Here is a 21,628-nt window from a genome sequence, read left to right on the forward strand (position 1 = left end):
CGTTATAATGACGGCTCGTCAATATTAATGAGGCTACGTAGGCGGACGCTCCAAGAAGGTTACCAAGCAACGTCATTATACATAATTAATATTTATAAGCAGCCTTTTCCGTTGTAGGAGTCTTAATTTTGCATTTGGAGACTGGAGCGACAGCACGCGCTTTTAAAGGGAATTGCAACGACAAAGACTGAAAGACAGACAGAATTTTAAATGTAAATAAAACAACAGTCATAAAGTCATATTTCCATTCTCTTTATTCATTCAGTCCTTACACTTAAAGGTTGACATTGTAAGGTTTGTCACTAACTCACAATTAATGGTAACGTTGTTGTTGTCTAAACCAGAACGGAATCATGTCTTGAATTACACAACAGGTGCAGAAATAAATGCAAAATTATGCAATGCTAACAACCTTTATCTCATACTTTTGTGAAGAAAAAGGCGTAGTAATGGAAACCTGTGGAAAGAAACCAAAAAGTAGCTTTCAATATTTGATACTGAACAAAAGCCCTACAATACCTCGAGAGACATCATCGAGGAGAAGTCACAAAAATGAAAATCACCAGATAAAAACAAAACGTTTTTGCAATTTTTTTAATTACTCAACAGAGTGTGGTCAGATTTTAGAAGCAAACTCCTACAGAGGAATGATTTATATCAAACTGCATTTTGACATACATCTAAGCACAAGTAGTGCTTGGGTATCACAACATATTCAACTGAATCTTACGACTGGGCTCTGTAGCGATCATCAATTAGAGCCTATTTGTGTGCAAACAAGAAAAAAAAACAAAAATTATACAGCAGTGATATTTTCAATTTCAATTAACAAGTCGTAAAAAAAAAAAAAAAAACAGCAAGTGATTTTGCCACCATTTTAAGCTCTTTTAGTGCTAGATTTCCACAGTAACTGCTGTATTATTAGACGCACGTTCTCTTATCTGTATTCATCCACTATAAGATGGACCTTTGCTATACTGTGACAGTGCAATCACATTAGCATCATTAACTTATTAATTCTTTTAATAACGGACTCATTTAGTCTTTGTTTTTAAGCTCAAAAGCGAATTAAAATGAGCTCCAACAGCCATCAGAGGCTGCACCAATAACCTTACAGACACAAACATCAACTCTGAAAAGAAAAGGAAGAGAGAAAAAAACTAACAAAATCAAAATTCACATTCATTTTTTTCCCCATAACTGAGAATAGGTGATGTGAAAGGTCTGTTGGTTTCTAGTTTATCTTAACACTTGTGACAAGAAAGATCCCCACTAGATTGTACATAGCTTAACCAATGTAAAAAAAAAAAAAAAAAAAGGAAAAAAAGAGCTTTAACCATGAATGTGGCTCACAAACAGACAACAAAGATAGAAACAGTAAAAAAAAATAATAATTCTGAATTAAATCGGTGGGGGGTCAAATTCAGATGACGTCACAATTAAGCTTAAACAAAAAGTAAAAAAGTAAATTAGCCTGATAAAATCAACACATTATTTCCTGGTGTCAGTTTTGAAACAATTTTAAGTTCATTATTGTTGCATACGGATCTGCGAGTCATAAGTGCCTCTCATTTTAACGGTGAAGGCATACGATCTGCAGTCTCAAGCAAATATTTCAACTGTCCTCAACAGTGCTTTTGAAAAACTTCTTATTACCCAAAAGAACTGAGTGTGTAGCACACACTGACTTTTTGCTTTGTAATGGGTTTGTGCGCACAGTAATAGAACCTGTAATAAAATCATGAATCTATATCGGCAAGCCGGTTTATTGCAACAAGTGGAGCATCTTTCTTAATAAAAGATCCTTGTTTTATGTAACTAAACAAGCAATGCCACCTCGCATTTAAAACAGGATTTCATAAGCTGCTTATGTTTGAGCACTGAGAGAACTGAAACAAACAGCAAATAAAGAACAGCAAAAAATATTAGCCTAAGAAAATAGGGGGTATTGGCCAATGGCTGCTTAAAATGGTCAATATTGGTCCAATGGCAACTAATATCACGAAGCAGTTTTTAGTAGACTTTTCTTATCTTACCAGTGTGCAACGTTTTACCACTGATGAGAGCCCAGTCATATTTACAAGCACACTGGGCTTGGTCAACAAAGCTTATAATGCTGTAAGAAATGTTGCATGCAATAAATTGCTCTTAACCTCAGTGCCTTAACACTGACTTTGATCAATCTGGCACATAAAGAAAGAAAAAAAAAGCATGGGGAAAAAGACCAAAGCCCCATCTAATGCACATTTTTCTATGGGGAAATGTAAAGACTATCTAAATCAGCACAGCTGACGAAGAACTAAAAACTAATTCTTCTATTTAAGATGTTGAAAGTAACAAAATGACATTCAAAAATGCCATGAGACCAATCAAGTGGTATTAAGTGTGAGCCAGTTGCTGTTTTGTGCCACTACTGCATATTTAATTGGTTATAAAAGTTGTCTTATCCAAAAAGATCAGCCCGGCTGTGTGAAGGATTATTGTAAGACCGTTCGAATGCAGCAAACGGTGAGTATAATGATGTTGGTTCTGCTTTTATCAGATCAGGTTTGTCACAAGAGCTGGTATCATTTGCTATCACTTCCCTTTTATGGGAATCATCACAGAAGTATAGAAGAATTTGAGAAAAAATAGAGACTGAGAAGTTTCAGTTCTGCTGCAACATTCAAACCGAGGTCCGTTCATACTTAAAATCTTTAAGGCAGGTTCAGTGAGCCTTGACCGTGAAAGTCAACGGCTTATTCAGAGTGCAGCGGAATGACGAATTTACATCCAAAGGGAGAGTGGTATTTGATCCCCACTTCCTGGAAAACCTGTCGGGGAATGCCGATGTCACACAGGTAGACTCGGCCGGCGTCCTCGGACACAGGCAGCGGGAGGCCGAGGGAAAGTGACCATTTTGCTTCAACAGCATGTGCCTGTCCACTTACAGGAGGGTCGATGCTCAGTACTGGGGCTCGGTTCTGGTTGGCCCAATCGGCGGCAGCCTTGTACCAGGGCTGCTCCCTCAAGAATCCATTTTCATGCGAATCCAGGCAGTTTATGACTAGGTCAACCGGCGTCTCGGGCAAGTCTGAGGGTGAAGATACATTGTCTTTTAAATTGGTGGATAAGACTCATGTAGTTGAATTTTTGACACAGAACTCATTTATATATCATACACCTCCCACTGGCTGTCAGAAGTGTTCTGGTATATTACATAAGGAGGGTGGGTGGGTACAAAGCTAAACATGTTTTTGCAATTTACAGTGGAAGTTTCCAAGACTTTCTAAGCCCATCTAAACAAAGCATTCAGGTGGGTGTGTTAGGAAGATATGTGACGTACAGAAACCAGGCTCAAGGTTTTTCATCATCAAAATTTGTGCTACTGGAAACTTCTTTTTTTGGGGGGGTGGGGGGAGGGGTATTGGGATCAACTGGATTACACCTGGTGATCCTATCACAAGTGGTCAGGTTGATTAGAGATGTGCAATATTAAAATTATGGAAAAAAGAATTATCTGATTATTATGTTTTTGTGGTTGATAACTTAAAAAAAATCTTTATTAAAATTCTATGGCATTTTGTCTAAATAACATAATTTGGGCATCACAAAGATGACACTAAAGATTAAATTTTTAGTATTTCCAAAGATTAACTTTTTAATTAAATATTTATCTTCAGCAAGGATGTATTAAATTGATCAAAAGTGACAGTAAAACTTCAACATTTCTGCAAAAATAAAAATGTTCTTAAATTCTGTTCTTTTGAACTTATTTATTCAAAGAATCATAAAAAGTCAATCAGTTCCACAAAAATATAAAGCAAAGCAGCACAAATGTTTTGAACATTGATAAAAAATAATCAATGTTTCTCAGCATAATCACAGCAAAAAATCAGCTTTACCCTCACAATATGGATAAAAATAGAAAAGAGTTACTTAGAACTGCCTTAATATTTACCATTTCACAGTTTTTACTGTATTTTTGATTAAATAAATCCAGCCTTAGGGAGTAGAACAGACTTTTTTCAAAAACTTTTTTTGCAACTATATATCTCCAACATCAACAGATAATGCTAAAAAAAAAAAAAAATCATTGGGTATTTTAATAAAATTATCATATTTATAAATGTAAATAAATGTAAAAGTGAAAACTATTGAATCATGAATGGTTGTTTAATGTAGATGCAATAGTGTCACACCTTTCACATTTGAAACCAGTTTGCCTCCCGTCTTCCCAAAGAGTGCAAGTTCGCTGGTGATGGCCTCCAACATCTTGACAAAGTTTGGCAGGAAAAGGATGACCTCCACTTCATGGTTGGCCAAGTGCCGGCCACAGCTGATCCCCTGAGCACCCTGGACATGTGGTCCACACAGTAGAGCTACTGTGGGCCGCTGATGCACATTTTTTGGGGTAAGTCTACAAGGAGAACCAGACCAATGATAACCAGACATGCTGATGATATTATTGATTATGCAATTTCTGTTAAAGCCCCACAAACCTGTTCGGGCCTCCAAGCAGCGTGAGGGCCATCTGACTCGCACATACACCTGTCATTTCAAGCCTGCGCTCCAGAGACAGACCATGACTTTCTGCCGCAGCTATTAAACGCTTGTGCAACTCGAAAGAGATGCTGGGTACCACCAGCCCTGAGTCTGGGAGAAATGCCATCAATTAACACAAATTGAGATCGATTATAAAAAGATCACGAGGTGAGATTCTCACCAGTGCTATATTCTTTCGTTTCATTCTGTGGAACAGTGATCTGTCTGTAGACGACGGGTTTGGCTTCTAGGATGTTCTCGTCGTGCCGGTATCGTGATGGCGTTTGCTCTCCAGGCGTACCTCGAGATCTCGCACCGTTGCCTCGCCGTTCTGACGACTCGATCTGCGAGAACACCGCAGCCTTGTCGAAGAGCGCCAGGTTCCCCTCAAAATCAAAGTCCTCATCGGGAACATCTTCCATACCGTCTCCAAAACATTCATCATCTTTGTTCTTCATTAGACCTCCATTCTTCAGCCCATTCTTTTTCGGAGTGGCCTGATTAGGACCTCTGCAACTAGACGACCCTAGAAACATTTAAAGTGTGCATTAGTTTAAAAAAACTAAAAATCTTTCCACGCTTTAGCTTTCATAAGGCCACTATGTTTTTCAATTTAACATGAATATAAATTCATATTTTTCATGATTTTATGGTGAATTTGAAATAGAAATATTAAACTAATAGTAATACTGTAATAGTAATACTGCAAATGCTGTAAAATAAAAAGAAAATTGAGTAAAACATTATTCTAATTTACTGTACTTTAATTTTAAACTTCAACCTGCTCAATTTCACAATCATACTAAGCTACATATATATATATACATTTATATTTGATCAAAAATACGGGGAAAAAACATAATCTTAAATGTAATATAAATAATGGTAACCAAATTTATTTCTGTGATGCAAAGCTGAATTTCCATAAGCCCACAAAGTGTCACATGATCCTTCAGAAATCATTCTAATTTATTATTAGAATTATCAATGTTGGCAACAGTTGTGCCGCCAACTTGCGATTCCCTTTTCAGAATACTTTGAAGATTAAAAGAACAAAAATGAACAGCATTTATTCAAAATAGAAATATTCTCTAACAATATAAATCTTTGCTATCATTACTCAAAAAGTTAACATGCTTGCTGAATAAAAGTTTAAAATTCTAAAATAAAAATAAAAAAAAAAAGAATACAAATTTACTGACCCCAAACTTTTTAACTAGTGTATATTGTTCATTTCTATTTTAAATAAATAATATTCTTTTACATTTTTATTAATCAAATAATCCTGAAAAAAGTATCACAGGTTCCAAAAACATATTAAGCAGCATAACCGTTTCTGGGACTGATAATAAATCAGCATATTAGAATGATTTCTGAAGGATCATGTGACACTGAAGACTGGAGTAATGATGCCGAAAATTCAGCTTTGCGTCAGAAGAATAAATTAATTTTAATGTACATTAAAATACAAAAAAAAAATATTTTACATCATAATAATAACTTACAATATATATTTTTTTCCTTTTATTACATTTTTGCTCATTTTGATGAGCGTAAGAAACTCCTGTAAAAAGCTTAAAAAAATCGTTCTGATCCCAAACTTTTGACCTGTAGTGAAATATATATATATATATATATATATATATGTTGCAATCTGGAAGATTAGATTCAAAATCCAATGGTACAGGAGACTCACAGGAGTTGTGTCTTCGTCTAAAGCCTTTATTTTGAGCAGCCATGTCCATGTGACGTTCACCGTAACTCTTTGAGTAGGCTGGCACTGGAGACACCCCTTCTTCCTGCGTTTTGGGTTCCGTTTTATTCAGTACTGTAAGAGGAGCGCTATTGCCCAGTGCAGCACCACCCTTGTCCTTGCGTCCGCCCTGCGGCGTCAATGTGGACCTGGAGTCAGGACCATTCTGCTTTGGGACTTCAGATGTGCTCTTACGGATCTCCAGGATTTTGAGATCTTTAATGTCCATGGCACTGTGGATTAGAAAAGATATGATATAGTTTTAACATAGTCACAATATTTTGAATTTGTAGAATACGACCAATGAGATGAGAAGGTCTGACAGTCAGACAGTGGATCTTTATTTGATTATTCACCTGAAAGTGACCTCAGGCACTGTGCACTTGACTCCATTGTGGAAGGGGTGTCTGAGAGAGATTGTCTGGCTGCTTTGATCTATTGAAGACACTTCTCCTTGATAAACTCCCAGAGTTGGGCCACAGTGGATCGAAACAAGACAGCCAATCCAGTCTGATGCCATTCTGGCCAGCTGAAATGAGATTAAAAAGACGTTTTGAGTTCTTTATGACACTTTTAGATTAAAACACGGCTCTTAACAAGTTATTGGTAGAAAGATAAAAATGAAGAATATTCTGGAGAGATAAGTCGAGCACTGAACGTCAGATGGGAAGATCAGATGCTAATATTAGCCAGCTCGATGTAAGTTACAGGATGCAACTGCTTTACAAGCGACTTTTTCTCGTCGTCGTTCAAATAAAACTAGTAAAATAAGTTTCTCACCTATTGTCAAGAGTAAATCCGTTAAATAATAGAAATTACTGGTATAATGAGATATATATTTTTATTTAACTCCTCAGAAGAGCTTTAATGCGTGAACGGCTTCTTCTATAAAGATTCACTAAGCGCGTATCAGTTTTGAATCGGTTTACTGCCACGTACTGGACAACCGCGGAACTACATTGAAATGAAGGCAATGGTGTAAACTTATATTTATATAAAAAAATATTATTGATATTCATTAATATTTATAATATTATTTTATCATTACTTTTTTTAATTAATCATCATCAATAATAATAATAATAATAATAATAATAATAATAATAATTATTATTATTATTATTACTATTATTATTATTATTATTTATTCATTTATTATTAAATTAAGCAATATTCACTACCAGGAGCTTTTTTTACCAGAAATTTATATATATATATATATATATATATATATATATATATATATATATATATATATATATATATATATATATATATATATATATATATATATATATATATTAGTGTTAATTATAACATAAAGTCAACATCAAATACTAAATAGCATTGTACCACACTGGAGGTAGGGACTGGTGCAGGGGTGTTCTCATTTTCATCAGTTATGTGTGACATTATGAGAGGTTAGTGTTATCTGTTAAGCTGAAAGGGAGAAGAGGAACCTGCACGTCTGGTAGAAACAAAACATGCAAAGCCCATTCACTGTGACATTTCCCATAAGCTCCAGCAGAACCTGAAATGCCTTCAGGACTGTCTGAGCGGTGACAGTATAGTGTTTGTTTGAACAAAGGTGAAGCAGGACTCAACACAACCAGCCCTTCGAGCCAGAGACTTTCATACAAGATTCAATTTTAAGTGATATTGCTTTATTGTGCTGCTGAATAAATTATTATTATATAACATTTAAAAAGTGAACTATTTACCCTCTTCGTGTGACACATTATTTTACCTGAAATAGTCATTAACAATTATTATTTCATATAAAATAAAATTAAATATAAATTATTAATGTTTATAATTATTATTTAATATTAAATATATTAAATATATAAAAATATAGAATATGTACATCAAATAATAAACAATTTATCTTCATGTGACACATAATATCTGATAGATTTGTCATTATAGAATGATTTTTGTAAAAAATAAAAAAGAGCCAATCAACGCTTTCAAAACCTCCGTGACCCCGCCTCCCGAATTACGCCACTCTCATGTGATCATATGACAACATCACAACAAAAATGTCTGCCCGCTTTTCAGTGCGCTGATTTTTATGGTTTCATAAGTGTAACAAAAGGTGTATGCGTTAGCGTCAAAGCCTCAGACAAGTTTGCATCTGATTAAGACGTTTTTTAATTAGAACCAAGTCAGACGCAAACTAGTCAGTGGATATTTTACAGCGTAAGCGACTATACTTGTATCAATCGGTTTATTATTGACTTGATTCATGATTAACGCTAATATCTTGTGTTTTATGAAAAGCCTCATGATGGAGCCCACAGCCTCAGGAGTATTCTGTAACAGGATGCTCAGTATGGTGAACTCCGAGGACGTGAACGCCATCATTCAAGCTCAGAAACACATGTGAGTTACCCATCTTAGGCAGCATTTTTATTATGCTTATTTTTTCTGTTTTTGCTGCATGTATTCATGTATTCCAGGCTGGACCGGTTTGAGAAGACCAATGAGATGCTGATCAACTTCAACGGACTGTCCAATGTGCGCTTACAACAGATGAATGAACACTTTCTAACGCACACCCGCACTTTAATAGAGATGAAGAAAGACCTGGACAGCATTTTCAGACGAATAAGGTATTATATTGACAACTTAAGACATGAATTATGATGATGTGGGAAACCTACGATCTTGCATGAACACTTCCCCCTCCATTAAAAGCAAGTGTGTGAAAGTTAACACATGTAAGCTTGTCATGAACGTTTGAAAACGCAAACAACGATTGGAAATAAAATATTTTTATATTATTATTATATTTTTCATATTAACCTAAATATGATATATTATTAAGCATACTATTACAATATATATATTATAATATAAACATTAGTTATTTCCTATGCATAATATGTTTTGTGTTTCCCCAGGACTTTAAAAGGCAAGGTGGCGAAACAATATCCAGAGGCCTTCAGCAGTAAGTTATAATGCAGTATTTTGATTCGATTTCTATTAAGCAGGACAGCTGTTTTCAACATTAATGATAATAAGAAGACCTGTTTCTTAAGCAGCCAATCAGTATATTAGAATGATCATGTGACCCTTTTGAATGGTCGTGTATAATACAAAATATATTGTGCCTTCCTTAGTTTGTTCCAGTTTCGCTCAAGTTGTGTAATGAAACCACTTTGTTTCTAACAGACATCAGTGAATGTTCCAACCTGGAGGATGATGATGATGAATTTGAGCCCATTCCTCCCAGTGTGGCCACCACCATCAATACTACTGCAACGTCTGAACAGAGCACAGGGTCATGTGACACCAGCCCAGATGTGATCTCACCCACCGTCAGCTGCTGTTCTGAAGACCCCTCTCAAGAGAACACCGGCACACCGACCTCTGACAGCCATGAACAGCCAGTGTTACGGGACGAGGGGCCGGATTCAGCTGATGTTTAGATTTGTGTGTACAATACTGTGTTTACTACATAAAGACGCCACTTAAAAGTGCAGAGTTGCAAGCCTACAGCTTAAAGGTTGTTATGTGAAAATGTTTTTAGTGCTACTAATTTGGTGCTGTTGTTAAATGTTTTCTGTTCTGTCTGCTTACCGCCGTGGTAATGGCCTGGAAAAATAATGCAAACTAGCCTACTATTTGCAGATTATTTTAAAAAAAGTTGTAAGGATACATTTAAAAACAGACATGTTTACCTGGTGTTGAGAAATGTTCATGTTCAAAACTGCATTATTGTTTAGTATTATTTCTGAATTCAGGGGGAAAATAAATGTATGTCATTAAATAAAAGCTTTTTAATTGTGCACAATGTGAGTCTTTTAATTAGACTCTATTCTAAACTCGTATTATTTCTAAAACACAAAGATATGACAGAAATGTACGAGTAGTTGATGACTACATATCCCATAATCCACCAGACCGGAAGCGTGCGACTACAACGCATCAGCGTCCCTCTTACCCGATTCCTCTACCTTTCTTTCATTAATTTCATTAAACGCTGACTGTAAAATTAGATTATTTATTTGAAAATTGCAGAAAACCACAATGTGCCGTTTAAAATAGCATTTCAAGGTAGGTAGAAAACAAACCAAGTAAAATAGCAAACCAGACAAGTGCACAGTGGCTAACAGTAACCATAAAGACAACTGAGCATTCACAGACAAATAGTGAGAAAACACTCTTTAACAGCTGTTTACAATCAAAATGTAAATATTAATGCGTTCTTGGGGAAAACCATCCTGAAAAAAAATAAGTGTTATAATGGGATTAATAACTTGGCAACATATTCATAAGAATATATTGATCAATGATTTCTTTCATTGAATTGTTTTGTTGTGTTTCCTCAAAAATGCCTGATTAACATGATGTTTGCCCTGGTGTCCTCTACAGAAGCTAGTGTGAAAATGATGCCTAACAAAAACCCCTATTCCGATTTGAAACCCCATAATAGTTTCCCGAGATATTTATTTATTACAAAACAATTACAAAATAATATCATATTTCCCTAAGAGTGCTAAAATTGATCATTCTGTCAATATCAGTCATTTTGAAGACCAAGGAGAAAACTTGTGAGAAAGATTTAAAACTGTATGGTCTGAGTGAAATTCACTAAAATATAATATTCTCCACAGAGGACAAAAGTCTCTGTCGGTTCCAGGAGGATATATATTCATTTGATGTACTAAAAGAACTAAAACTGAGGTCAATAAACACTGTATAGATATAAATAGTGATACAAATAAATTGATTAAAATAAAAGATTAAAAATCTCAGTGATACTAAAATAACTATATATATATATATATATATATATATATATATATATATATATATATGATAATATTGCACATTTTCCTTTCTGACTCTTCTCACATATTACAGCTGACTCTATACAGTTGTAAAAGTAAATTGTATTTTGTTATTATATGTAACATGATTTGATGTGAAATTAAAACGCTAACATCCTGTTTTTGTTCTGTCATCTTGCAGCAAACTAGGAATTAATATTGACATCCCAGGTGCAATGAGGTGCTAATGTACGTATGTCTGACTATAGTAATGTGTTGCATGAACAGTAGCATGAAATTGTCAGTTTTCTTTCTTTTTCAGTTTATTGGAGCAGATGTGTCGAGATGTGTCTAGCCGAGTCGATGGTAGCATCTGATGGCCTTCAGTATGAACCCGTGAGTTGCTGAATGTTACTTCTTTGCCGGATTCTTGTTAAAGTGATGGCCTAACACATTTTACAACTCTTCTGCAGGATAATTTTGAACTTTCTCTACAGCAGAGGCTCTAGCACAGGTAATTAGGATTATACTGATCACACTTTCTTAATTATTATTATCGTTAATGATATATAAAGAAAAATCCTAATTGCCACTGCTCTCCCACCCAGGTCAAAACACTTGAAGCCTGTACGGGAACATATTACGCTAAATGTCAAACAGAAATCGTGCAAATAAAGCAGACATTTATAATGGATTATGTCCATTATTAAGTAGTAAGTAGAAAGGAATTTGCACATCACTGTTGGCGAGTATGTCTCCTTTCATCCTGTTCTTTGCATCCAATTATATCTTAACTCCAGGCAAAGTTGTTTTTAAGTACTGTGGACCCACTTTTAGAGATTAAATGTGTGTCAGTTGGGAAGTGCTTCTTTAAATGTTGCATAGCTTTTTCATAGCAATGTTCTAGTAGCATAAAGTGATAGATAGATATAGATATTTTCTTAATGGCTCACGGAAAAAGTGTCTTCAGATTGTAAGGAATCAAAATATTGATCAATATTCAAGGAAGTAAGTGTGTGTTAAGCATTTTTCTAATTCAAATCAAATTTTCACATACAATAATACACTAAGGTAGAGAGGTTTGAGAATTTTTGCATTTCTAATTCAATTATCAATCATATTTTTTATGAAAAATGATATTATCACCAGAAGATCAAGATTTCTATTTGTCACATACATTGTTATATTGAGAGCATATGACCAGCAGTGAAATGTAAAAATATATTTATATTGTAAATATATATATATATATATATATATATATATATATATATAAAACAAAATAATAAGATAATTAAAATTATATTGAATTATACAGTTATAAGTCGGAAAGCATTTTTCTAATTAAATTATATTAAAAAATCATATTATCAGTATAAATATATATTCATGCTGGTAATAAAATTTAAATGTACAAATATATAAATAATACATTGAAATGAATATATTTTTTGTTTTCTAATTCAATATAATTTTTTTCTCCCGCACAAATTGTTAAATCAGCATAATTTTTTTTTTTTTTTTAAGTTAGATTTCTGATGAGGTGGACTTAAAAAAAAAATGCCTTCCTCTGTCGTCTTCTAGATAATCAATTGTTCCAGTACTTTATTACCATTGTGCCCACAGAACTGCAGATGTATAAGGTGTTAGCGGACACACACCAGTATTCTGTCTCTGAGTGGGTACAGACAGCTTTAGATATATATTCATAACCATCTGTTGTTTCAATTAAAGTTATTTAAAACGGACTTGATTTGCTACCTTTTACAAAGTTCAATTTTAAAAAGTTTTCTCAGTCTAAAGTACATTGTGTATGCATTATTGCCCAAGGATGATCACTGATGCCATGTTTGGATCCTCTTTCCTTTAGGAGCGAGTGATCAACCACACAGCGGGGAGTCATGGGGTTTCTGGGATGGGGGTTCGTGTGGCTCTGTGGCATCATGGAGGCATTTTCTCAACAACAGGTAAATAAGAATATTTGCTAACAAATTAACTTGAAATGATTTAATGATTGTGATTTGTCTGGTTGGCTTCTGCTGTCGTTTTTAAACTGGGGGTTTATAAACCAAAGAATGCTCTCCAGGTTCGGATGTTTAATTTGCCTTTTATTCAGTGTGTCTCCTGAGAGTCCAAAGAAAAAGAGTTTTGTATGCACCTGCACATCTGTTTTTAAGGATCACCATGTGTCCATTCTTGTCTCCCGAGCAGCAAAATTAAATCTTGATTCCATATTTGACAGCTTGTCCTCAGACACTGTAAACTCTTACATTAGACATCTGTTCAAGTACCAGTTTTATTGTTTTATTAAAATGAATAAATATACAATCTATTTTTGCAAGTCATTGAACATCATCTCATTTGTCCTTTGTTGTTGCTTTCTTACTCAAAGGACTATAGAAAGTGCGAGTGTGCAAATGACAGTTACCGTATTTTTCGGACTATAAGTCGCATCTAAGTCACATCAGTCCAAAAATACGTCATGCCAAGGAAAAAAACACAAGTGGCACTGGACTCCAAGAACCAAGAGTAAACATAACCGTCTCCAGCCGCGAGAGGGCGCTCTATGCCGCTCAGTGTAGACTACAGGAGCACTGTTTAGCATCTCTGGCAGCATAGCGCGCCCTCTCGCGGCTGTAGACGGTAATGTTTTCTCTTGGTTCATGTAAAATGAATTTTGATAAATAAGCCACACCTCACTATAAGTCGCAGGACCAGCCAAACTATGAACAGAAGTGCGTTTTATAGTCCGAAAAATACGGTAATAAATCAGCTGGTTTAGAAAACAAATACGAAATCACCTTTGTTCAGGCATCAAACAACAGAACAAAAAAAAAAAAACATAAAATCATAACTGGATTTTCATTCCCTGCAGAAAAGCAGAGCTTGCAATATAAAAAAAAGAATCAAAAGTAAAGTAAAAAGAGATAATGCATATATAAAAAACAACAACAACAACATATACTCACCCTCATGCTGTCCCAAACCCAATTAATTAGGCCTTTTTAGGTGGGCCTTTTGTAGGTTGAAAGTTGGCATTCACTGTAACTGCATGGAAAAGAGTGACCAGGACATTCTTCCAAATATCACCTTTTGTGCTCCACAGAAGAAAACCAAGCAGGTTTGCAGTGACATGAGGATGACTAAGTTATTAAGTATCACTTTAAATCTTGATAAAATTATGTTTGCTAGCACTAAACTTTGTGTCTTCAGGTTTAAATTATTTGAAAAAAATCTCGCGAACAAGTTCAAGAGCCTCATCATCCACATCATGCTTCTCAGAAGCTCCTGAACCATCAGGAGGAGGTTTCAGATGGCAGTCTGCTTTTGTACAGGCTCTTTCTTCCATGTAGTTTCCATATGGCACAGTCTCCTGCTCTGCGATGTCTGAAACACATCTTCTGTCCTGCACATCCGGGTCTGACGCGTCTTCATCTGTCTCCGGAATGATCCTCAGCTCCTCTGGGGCTTGCATTGCATCTTTAGCACATGCCTACGATTAATGACAAAAAATGTATAAGTCCGTATCACGTGGAATAAATAAAGGTTTTAAAAGACGGCAAGTGATTTACTAAAATGGAAATTAATTTACCTCATCATCCTTCAAAAGGACGAGCGCTGTTTCCACGAGCTCCCGCTCGTTCATCCAATACTTGACACTGTGAACAACATCGTAAGACATAAACATGTTTTTTTTTCCGAAATACATCCAATACGTTAACGTTTTTAATAAATGATAGTTCTAATAAAGTAGTTTCTACCTTTTGAGCCGCTTCTTAGCTTTACTTTTTGTGGTTTCACCACGCGTTTTCTTCATCACCGCTTCATTGTCTTTGCTTCTTTGAACGTCGGATTTCACCATCCAGGGAGGAAGGTTTCTATGCTTTTCAGACATCATCCAGTTTTGGGTTTGTTTTTCGTGTTCTTTTGAACCGCCTCATTGAATGTTTTTCACATTTAGAACGTAGTGTTGCGCCACCTTGTGGTCTGGAAGACAACTTGAAGCGGAGACTGGGGCTAGTTGTCACATTACACTCCAGTATTCACAGGACATACTTTAAAATCTCCATCAGTCAGTCAGTCAGTCTGTCTGTCTGTCTGTCTATCTATCTCAATGTATGAAACAGTGTATATTAATGAGAGCTATAAAATGAACTTTGTCAAGAGTTTATTTAACAGTATATCAGAATATCATACAGGTAAACAAGATTTTAGCAAAATTTATTATATCCGTACTGTTGCATTTCATAAAAATATTTGATCACTTAGTCTTTGAAACTATCAATAATACATTAAACCATATTTATAGGAGTACAGCTGTACAAGGTAAATACACATCTAACACTAGACAGTAATATTGATCTGAATGGGCCCCGGCATGTGCCATCTTTAACAGATTCAATATTTTCCTCAATAATATAAAATTTTTTTTTTTTCTTCTTTGTCTTATTTTCACAGCAGGCAGGATACAGCTTCAAACGGTAAAAGCTATGAGCTGTGCAATAAATGCATCCACATTTTCCTTCGCCGTTTCTTGCTGTCTGTCTCTCCATGTAAACAGCAGTTTAATCTAGCACACTGCACCCAATGATGGAAATCAATGGAGACTACAAATATTATGTGCTAGCTACAAAACCCTCAGGGAGATATGAACAGGGAGCATTTTATAGTGGCACACATTACTAATATACATTGTTGCAACTGCAAAAAAAAAAAAAAAAAGAAGAAGTTTTTTTAAATCAGTTTTTTTTTCTTGGTTTCCGGCAAAGTTTTTGTTATTTAAAACATAACTATCTCAATTTAATTTACTGAGGTTCATACTTAGAGATACATGTGTAAAAAAAAAATAATAATAATAAAGTACCCAAAATGTACCCTCAGATCATCCAAGATGAAGAAGAGTTGGAGAAATTTAGCATTGCATCACTTGCTTTGGATTTGGTAATCTCACAATGGTGTACATACACAAGCATAATAATTGATTAAATAAAATATTTAAGTTTAGGTTTTAATAAATTTTGGTAAATGACAAAGCAACTACATTTATTTTGGCAAAATACATAGCAAAGCTCAGCATATTAAATAAATCTAATTTAATATTTATAATTTTAAATATGACTTTTGCTAAGAAATATTTGATGCATTTTCAAGTCTATTTATTCGCTTGCTCTAAAAAAAAAAGAACCTCGTTTAAGAATGTTTAATATTACAGGAAAACAAGACAAAATACTGATTAAAACTTTTTTTTTTTTGCAGTGTTAAGAAGTAGGAATGTGATAAGCTTGAAGTGATATGCAACTTTTCAATGTGGCTCCTGACATAGTTTCAGGATATTCTGTGGTTCACACAACTGCTCAAAAATATGGAATTACAGTATTGTTCAAAATAATAGCAGTACAATGTGACTAACCAGAATAATCAAGGTTTTTAGTATATTTTTTATTGCTACGTGGCAAACAAGTTACCAGTAGGTTCAGTAGATTGTCAGAAAACAAATGAGACCCAGCATTCATGATATGCACGCTCTTAAGGCTGTGCAATTGGGCAATTAGTTGAAAGGGGTGTGTTCAAAAAAATAGCAGTGTCTACCTTTGACTGTACAAACTCAAAACTATTTTGTACAAACATTTTTTTTTTCTGGGATTTAGCAATCCTGTGAATCGCTAAACTAATATTTAGTTGTATGACCACAGTTTTTTAAAACTGCTTGACATCTGTGTGGCATGGAGTCAACCAACTTGTGGCACCTCTCAGCTGTTATTCCACTCCATGATTCTTTAACAACATTCCACAATTCATTCACATTTCTTGGTTTTGCTTCAGAAACAGCATTTTTGATATCACCCCACAAGTTCTCAATTGGATTAAGGTCTGGAGATTGGGCTGGCCACTCCATAACATTAATTTTGTTGGTTTGGAACCAAGACTTTGCCCGTTTACTGGTGTGTTTTGGGTCATTGTCTTGTTGAAACAACCATTTCAAGGGCATGTCCTCTTCAGCATAGGGCAACATGACCTCTTCAAGTATTTTAACATATGCAAACTGATCCATGATCCCTGGTATGCGATAAATAGGCCCAACACCATAGTAGGAGAAACATGCCCATATCATGATGCTTGCACCTCCATGCTTCACTGTCTTCACTGTGTACTGTGGCTTGAATTCAGAGTTTGGGGGTCGTCTCACAAACTGCCTGTGGCCCTTGGACCCAAAAAGAACAATTTTACTCTCATCAGTCCACAAAATGTTCCTCCATTTCTCTTTAGGCCAGTTGATGTGTTCTTTGGCAAATTGTAACCTCTTCTGCACATGCCTTTTTTTTAACAGAGGGACTTTGCGGGGGATTCTTGAAAATAGATTAGCTTCACACAGACGTCTTCTAACTGTCACAGTACTTACAGGTAACTCCAGACTGTCTTTGATCATCCTGGATGTGATCATTGGCTGAGCCTTTGCCATTCTGGTTATTCTTCTATCCATTTTGATGGTTGTCTTCCGTTTTCTTCCACGTCTCTCTGGTTTTGCTCTCCATTTTAAGGCATTGGAGATCATTTTAGCTGAACAGCCTATCATTTTTGCACCTCTTTATAGGTTTTCCCCTCTCTAATCAACTTTTTAATCAAAGTACACTGTTCTTCTGAACAATGTCTTGACCGACCCATTTTCCTCAGCTTTCAAATGCATGTTCAACAAGTGTTGGCTTCATCCTTAAATAGGGACCACCTGATTCACACCTGTTTCTTCACAAAATTGATGACCTCAGTGATTGAATGCCACACTGCTATTTTTTTGAACACATCCCTTTCAACTAATTCAACTAATTGCCCAATTGCACAGCCTTAAGAGCGTGCATATCATGAATGCTGGGTCTCATTTGTTTTCTGAGAATCTACTGAACCTACTGGTAACTTGTTTGCCACGTAGCAATAAAAAAATATACGAAAAACCTTGATTATTCTGGTTAGTCACATTGTACTGCTATTATTTTGAACAATACTGTACATTCCACATAACTTAAGAACAATTGACTTGGCACAGTTATCAGCCTGTGATCAGAATTACAGGTGCAGAGCAGCAAAAGACTATTTCACTTTTAAATGAATACAATAAAAGAGGCAAAGCACTGCATCAAATCCTCTCTCCACACTGTGAGATTCAGTCACTGTAAACATTTCTGTTGATACATTACCTTAATGCATTTAGCAGACGCTTTTATCCAAAGTGACTTACAGTGCATTCAGGCAAACATTTTTTACCTAACGTGTTCCTTGGGACTCGAACCCACAACCTTGCGCTGCTAATGCAATGCTCTACCACTTGAGCCACAGGAACACTGTTTGTAAGCACTGTCTCTTCCATCTAATGAAAGCTCAGAATGACAGAGGTTCGCATAAAATGTTTGCCAAACAAATTCCAAATCTTGATATACTATCTCCTTATTGTCTCATACTGCTGTCCACAGTTTTGATCTTAATACACTGTTTTACTAAAGAAACAATTTCACGACATCAGAAAAAAAATTGGCAAATTTGTCACCATTCAATCAAAGGTGAAAACAAAAGCTCAGCTCTTAAGATATTTCTATTTTTATGTAAAATGCATATTTCATACTGCTCTTTGTCCTGCCAGTAAGGCACTCTGCCCAATACAACTGGGTCCCACCCTTTCATGCTAGAGAGACCCTGATCATGCCCCCATCATTTAAAAACTTATTTTTTCCTTGTCTTCGCTCCCAGCTGAACCTTAACCGTGTCTTAACCAACCGTGATGTAATAAAACGTCAAGCAATAAATAAAAGTGACCGGAATATACAGTTCTGGCCGATAACAAAACCGATAATTATTTTCATGTTATGGGCGATAACCGATAAATGGTCAATATTTAAAATTCCATATAATTTTGTCTCGATAAATTAAAATAAAACACTAAAAACAATTGTTTTAAATGCTACAAGTGAATTCCCAACATCATAATGTACAGTATCAAAAATGAATATTCATTGCAAGACTTGCTAAAGATAACAGTGTTATTAAATTAGAATTTGTTAAGATTAACTTTAAGTGAGCAATAGGAGACGACAAATGTAATCAAACATAAAAACGGGAAATGAGCATTTTAAATATCACAATTAAAATGCTAAATTAAATATCCAAAATCCACCAATAATCGGTATGATACCAAAATATCACGCACATCTTGATCAGGAATATGCATTAAAAAAGTAATTTTTTGGACATTTTGTCCTAACAAGCTCCAATTGTAACAAGTGGCAGGAAATTTTGCCAATTTTCTAAGTAGACCCACCCATAATTACATCTTACTGGTCCAAAATCCACATTACTCTGTAGTGAATATCAAATAAGTTTGTAGCATTTACATGTTTGGAGAGAACAGGCAAAATATTTAATGTCGCAGTTGGTTAGGACACGGTGAAAGACTACATGTCTCCTGGTCTCAGACCAAACTGTACTGAAAAACCATCTTTTTTTAATTAGCTCTGTTAATTAGCTTCCATGAACTACAGAGCCATCAGAGACATGGGAATGAAGCTTCTGAGGTGTAAGATGGCACCCAAAATCCACAGTGGTGGTGCACAGTACAGGGCCAATGAGGACAGAATGATAAACTGAGGCTTCGAAAACATCCTCGGTCCTTCTCCGGTTCAGTTCGCAATGTAACCGAATATTTGGCTGGGTGTGGAATTCATAGACTGAACCATACTAATGTAACATATTGTCTTGGGATCTAAAGGGGTTTGTCCATGCGGCAGATTTGGCGAATGATATGCATTTACCTCCCATATCCAGGCAGAATGGGTCAGCATTATACTTCCCCTTGTATCTCCATCATGGCGGTCTCCCTTTATATTTACTGTCAGTGTTTCACAATGTCTATGGTGAGTTTTTTTTCCCATCAGACATAGAACGAAACGCAATACTGATACGTTGAAGTTCTCAACTCAACAAGTTAGTGTGTTCCTTCAGGAGTCTTGTTTCATGCTACACATATATTTGCAATATTTGACCCCTGGTATCGCTAGGGGGTTGGTATGAACGTCTTGAAATTATACAAAAAATAAACAACCTCTACATGTTAAACATATTAAGTGAGTTCGGGTCCACCGGACGGAAGAACGAGGCGTTGAAAGTTCGGCTCATTCCCCTGTGAGAAGTTTCCACTCTGGATCAAGAATTAATCAGTGAGAGGGCGAGCCACGTGTCTTTGGCTGCCCTTCATCTGGATCGTCCGGAACAAAAAGAAAAACAAACTTGGATTAAAGACAATATGAAAAGCATGTTGGATATGACAATCCATTTGAGGTTGATGTGTCTCCATCTGTTCTTAATATTTTCAGCTTTTATGATCCATCTTGTCTGTTTTTTTTAGGCTGTTCAAAGCACAGCTCTTACAGGTGGACCTGCCACCCTTCGTTCTGTGGGCGAAGCCCCACAAAACTGACCACGAGGGGCGCCGTGATTGGTCCAGACTGTCACAGAATGCCACTGAAAGTCCAGGGTTTGAGGCTGGATGAGATGACGGGTGACGGCGAAGGGCGAGTGTCAGGCTAGTGGGGTGAGACTACTTCCGACAAGGCAGGGACGGCTGGAGAGACAGCACTCCGGGAGGCGGCACTGTCTACCAGGAAACACAAAGAACCTGTGAATCACCGTTCCACCTGACAGCACAGCAAGGTCACTGCCAGCGGACACAACACAAGTCACACAGTGCTGGGGAGCAATCAACATTTCAGTAGCACTGCTAGTAACAAGCTAGATTATAATAAATGGTAACAATTATAATCTTGCTCATCTGTTATGTCAGGAAGTAGTGAATTAAGTTGTGTTGAGTAGTGAATCAATTTAGTGGATTGGTTAATCTATCTATCTATCTATCTATCTATCTATCTATCTATCTATCTATCTATCTATCTATCTATCTATCTATCTAATCTGAAAATATCTATCTATTTATCTATCTATCTATCTATCTATCTATCTGAAAATATCTATCTATAATCCAACAAAATCTATCTATCTATCTATCTATCTATCTATCTATCTATCTATCTATCTATCTATCTATCTATCTATCTATCTAATATGAAAATATCTATCTATCTATCTATCTATCTATCTATTTATCTATCTATCTATCTATCTATCTATCTATCTATCTATCTATCTAATATGAAAATATCTATCTATCTATCTATCTATCTATCTATCTATCTATCTATCTATCTATCTATCTATCTATAATCCAACAATATCTATCTATCTATCTATCTATCTATCTATCTATCTATCTATCTATCTATCTATCTATCTATCTATCTATCTATCTATCTATCTATCTATCTATCTATCTAATCTGAAAATATCTATCTATAATCCAACAATATCTATCTATCTATCTATCTATCTATCTATCTATCTATCTATCTATCTATCTATCTATCTATCTATCTATCTATCCTCAAAATGTCTCTGTCTAATCTGAAAATATCTATCTATAATCCAACAATATCTATCTATCTATCTATCTATCTATTTATCTATCTAATCTGAAAAT

At 35.4% G+C, this 21,628-nt stretch overlaps 4 protein-coding genes across 9 annotated transcripts in view; 1 reads left to right on the forward strand and 3 right to left on the reverse strand.

Moving 5' to 3' along the window:
* Positions 1-236: 236 nt before the first annotated feature.
* Positions 237-7,206, reverse strand: LOC127947490 (enhancer of mRNA-decapping protein 3). The gene is made up of 7 exons (XM_052544650.1): positions 7,058-7,206; positions 6,634-6,806; positions 6,221-6,510; positions 4,706-5,050; positions 4,482-4,635; positions 4,182-4,399; positions 237-3,073 (listed from the first exon to the last, which is right to left on the reverse strand). Exons 2-7 carry the CDS (start codon positions 6,795-6,797, stop codon positions 2,739-2,741), a joined length of 1,506 nt encoding a protein of 501 aa, XP_052400610.1. The 5' UTR covers positions 6,798-6,806; positions 7,058-7,206; the 3' UTR covers positions 237-2,738.
* Positions 7,207-8,278: 1,072 nt separating this feature from the next.
* On the forward strand, positions 8,279-10,076 carry LOC127946995 (kxDL motif-containing protein 1). Its single transcript, XM_052543865.1, has 5 exons — positions 8,279-8,479; positions 8,561-8,662; positions 8,740-8,892; positions 9,184-9,230; positions 9,455-10,076. The coding sequence occupies exons 2-5, from the start codon at positions 8,565-8,567 to the stop codon at positions 9,709-9,711; spliced, it is 555 nt and encodes a 184-aa protein (XP_052399825.1). The 5' UTR covers positions 8,279-8,479; positions 8,561-8,564; the 3' UTR covers positions 9,712-10,076.
* A 3,259-nt stretch (positions 10,077-13,335) lies between these two features.
* si:ch211-127m7.2 (uncharacterized) lies at positions 13,336-18,002 on the reverse strand. 2 transcript variants are annotated; one of them, XR_008151207.1, is made up of 3 exons: positions 14,817-18,002; positions 14,648-14,714; positions 13,336-14,548 (listed from the first exon to the last, which is right to left on the reverse strand). XR_008151207.1 is itself a non-coding variant. In XM_052543864.1 (3 exons), the coding sequence occupies exons 1-3, from the start codon at positions 14,951-14,953 to the stop codon at positions 14,276-14,278; spliced, it is 477 nt and encodes a 158-aa protein (XP_052399824.1). In that variant the 5' UTR covers positions 14,954-15,007; the 3' UTR covers positions 13,336-14,275. The 2 variants fall into 2 exon arrangements, 1 of the variants encoding a protein (XP_052399824.1); XM_052543864.1 differs by having other exon boundaries at positions 14,817-15,007.
* Positions 18,003-20,014: 2,012 nt separating this feature from the next.
* LOC127946992 (membrane-associated guanylate kinase, WW and PDZ domain-containing protein 2-like) overlaps positions 20,015-21,628 on the reverse strand; it is an 87,906-nt gene continuing 86,292 nt past the window's right edge. For all 5 annotated transcript variants that reach the window (XM_052543860.1, XM_052543862.1, XM_052543859.1 and 2 more), the window contains one exon: positions 20,015-20,692. In XM_052543860.1, the coding sequence (XP_052399820.1) occupies positions 20,636-20,692 (57 nt within the window). In that variant the 3' untranslated portion in view covers positions 20,015-20,635. The remainder of the gene's footprint in view (positions 20,693-21,628) is intronic.

The sequence above is a fragment of the Carassius gibelio genome, chromosome A25, assembly GCF_023724105.1.
Source record: "Carassius gibelio isolate Cgi1373 ecotype wild population from Czech Republic chromosome A25, carGib1.2-hapl.c, whole genome shotgun sequence".
NCBI lineage: Eukaryota > Metazoa > Chordata > Actinopteri > Cypriniformes > Cyprinidae > Carassius > Carassius gibelio.